At 37.8% G+C, this 2244-nt stretch overlaps 1 protein-coding gene across 15 annotated transcripts in view; it reads left to right on the top strand.

Moving 5' to 3' along the window:
• The window catches only part of clasp2 (cytoplasmic linker associated protein 2), a 53485-nt gene that overhangs the window by 46426 nt on the left and 4815 nt on the right, over positions 1-2244 (top strand). For all 15 annotated transcript variants that reach the window (XM_016555915.1, XM_016555920.1, XM_016555917.1 and 12 more), the window contains 2 exons: positions 1057-1163; positions 1323-1470. In XM_016555915.1, coding sequence (XP_016411401.1) covers positions 1057-1163; positions 1323-1470 — 255 coding nt within the window. The remainder of the gene's footprint in view (positions 1-1056; positions 1164-1322; positions 1471-2244) is intronic.

Below are 2244 nucleotides of genomic sequence, written 5' to 3'. Positions count from 1 at the left end.
AAAAAACATTATTTAGTGGGGGAAAAAAATAAAAGTAAATAGGTGTAATCTGGTAAAATGTTACACATTGCTCTTTGTATTGTAATATACATTCATGAAAAACAAGTAAATATAATTATATATAAATATATGCAATAAATTAAATACATTTCTTATACATTTATAGCACAGTAATGAGGCAGCAACATATGATAGATAAGACAGAACAACAAAGGCTATTAACAATCTTTCATTGCGCAAAAGTATTATAACATGAAAGGGTTCCAATACAGAGCGGCACGAAGCGCTTATCCCGTGTGCAGAATGATGCGCTTGAAGCAACACGGAGTCACAGCGCGCAGCATAGAGAACTTCAAAGCACAAAAGGAAGAGATTCTAATGCGTAGTGTATTAAATCTGTGCATTAGTTTATTGAGCCTTTTCTTTTAACAGTTTTAAATTTTAGTTACTGTGCGTGTGAAGAACAACTCATAGTGCTCTGTACTCCAGTGTAGTGATCTCTAACAGACACCCGGTAGAAAGTAACATGATTTAGAATTAGCTATAAACTCCAGCAAGATAAAGTCCTTTTATGCAAAACCACTGATGTTTATCTACAGATCAAGTATAATAACAGGAACATTGTATCATCCTGGAGAGAGTTTCGTCGTCTTGACTGTTGTAACTGAAAGCGACACGCAGTTTGAATGCTGAATGGAGAATGACTGACAGCCGCAGCAGAGAGAAGAATTTACGTGATCTTGACTTGAATATTCATCTGTACCTCACATTAAACTATGGAACGGTCTCAGAACACTTGAAATATAGTGCACGGAAACTACATGGTGCTTTATAATGTTTTTGTGCCTTTCGTGGGGCTTAACAATAACACAGAATAGTATACGCACTATATAGGATTTGAATCGGTCTCGTCTGACCGATACCCCGATCCAGCAGAAAATGCCAGTATCGGAGCGATACCGATCCTGAATATCGGATCAGCGCACCCCTAGCGTAAATGTTTAAGAATCACTTCTGAACCACTTTTCTGTCAGCTCTAAAAAAAGTTTATTGCAGGCTCCAACGGGAAGCCCGCTCACCCGACACACTCCAAGATCACCAGCCAGTTGGTCGAGCCCTTTAACCTCTCCTACCAACACATCACAAAACACACCATCACCAAGGTATGCCACTGGATCACAAACTACAAACATGGACAAAGATTCACTTCACAAATGCTGTCATTTGAGTTGTGTAATTGTTTGCTCAGAATTTCTCTGTGGCTAATGTCCAATGTCATTTTGTGTGTGTGTGTGTGTGTGTGTGTGCGTGCGTGCGTGCAGTGCATTTGATTACGATACTGAGAACATGAACTCTGAGGAGATCTACAGCTCCCTGAGAGGAGTCAGTCAGGCCATCCAGAACTTTAGCGTCCGCAGCCAGGAGGACATGACTGAGCCACCGCGAAAAAGAGATGGAGATGGTGAAGAGGTAAGACAGACAAAACAAGTAAGAGATGATGCAGTCAACGAGTGCTGACAAAATAAATTAAAGCTGAATAGAAATGTAAAAGAAAACTAATAAAAATTTAAAAGCAAAGATCTTTTTAAATCAAAGAAATTAGGCTATAAATATTAGTATTTGTATTATTAAATTATCTCTTTCCCCGCCAGCATTTTTTTAAAAAGTTGCCAGCCACCGCCAGCGATTTTGATGATTTTCACTCAAATTTGATGGCCTCCAGTATATTTTTCTGTATGAATATTTGAATATGCAATACACCAAAATAAAGATCAGAGCCTCTACTTTTAAACAAACAAAAAAAATCTGTTTTATTCTAGCTTAAAGCATACAACATTTGAATATAGGTAGGTTTCATAAAAAATGCATAATTTTGAGCAAAAAGGTGAGAAAATAATTTTTTTTTTAGATTATCAAAGCATAAATCCAGTAAATCGCTTCCATCAACACCTCCAAAGCTTGCACAGACATATACCACTTCCTGGATCAACATTTTACTCTGTAACATTATGCAGTTTTCATTTATATGCTGTCTATTGCTGATGATCGCATTATTTTTCATATGCATCTGTTTACAAAAGAGATCGCTCGTTTCTCCGTCCTGTACACATGTGTTTTTGTTCGGGAGGTTTTGTACTCGTTCAGAAGATGCGTAATAGCGCCCCCGAGTGTATAACAGTGAAAACACGAAAAGCCGTAAAAACTCGTCTTTGGCGGGGAAGCGTTTTCTTGTAAAAGACGAGA

Source organism: Sinocyclocheilus rhinocerous, unplaced genomic scaffold (genome assembly GCF_001515625.1).
Source record: "Sinocyclocheilus rhinocerous isolate Xijiao unplaced genomic scaffold, SAMN03320098_v1.1 scaffold1338, whole genome shotgun sequence".
NCBI lineage: Eukaryota > Metazoa > Chordata > Actinopteri > Cypriniformes > Cyprinidae > Sinocyclocheilus > Sinocyclocheilus rhinocerous.
Note: the sequence above shows the minus strand (reverse complement) of the source record. Positions and strands in the feature narration are given on the sequence as shown.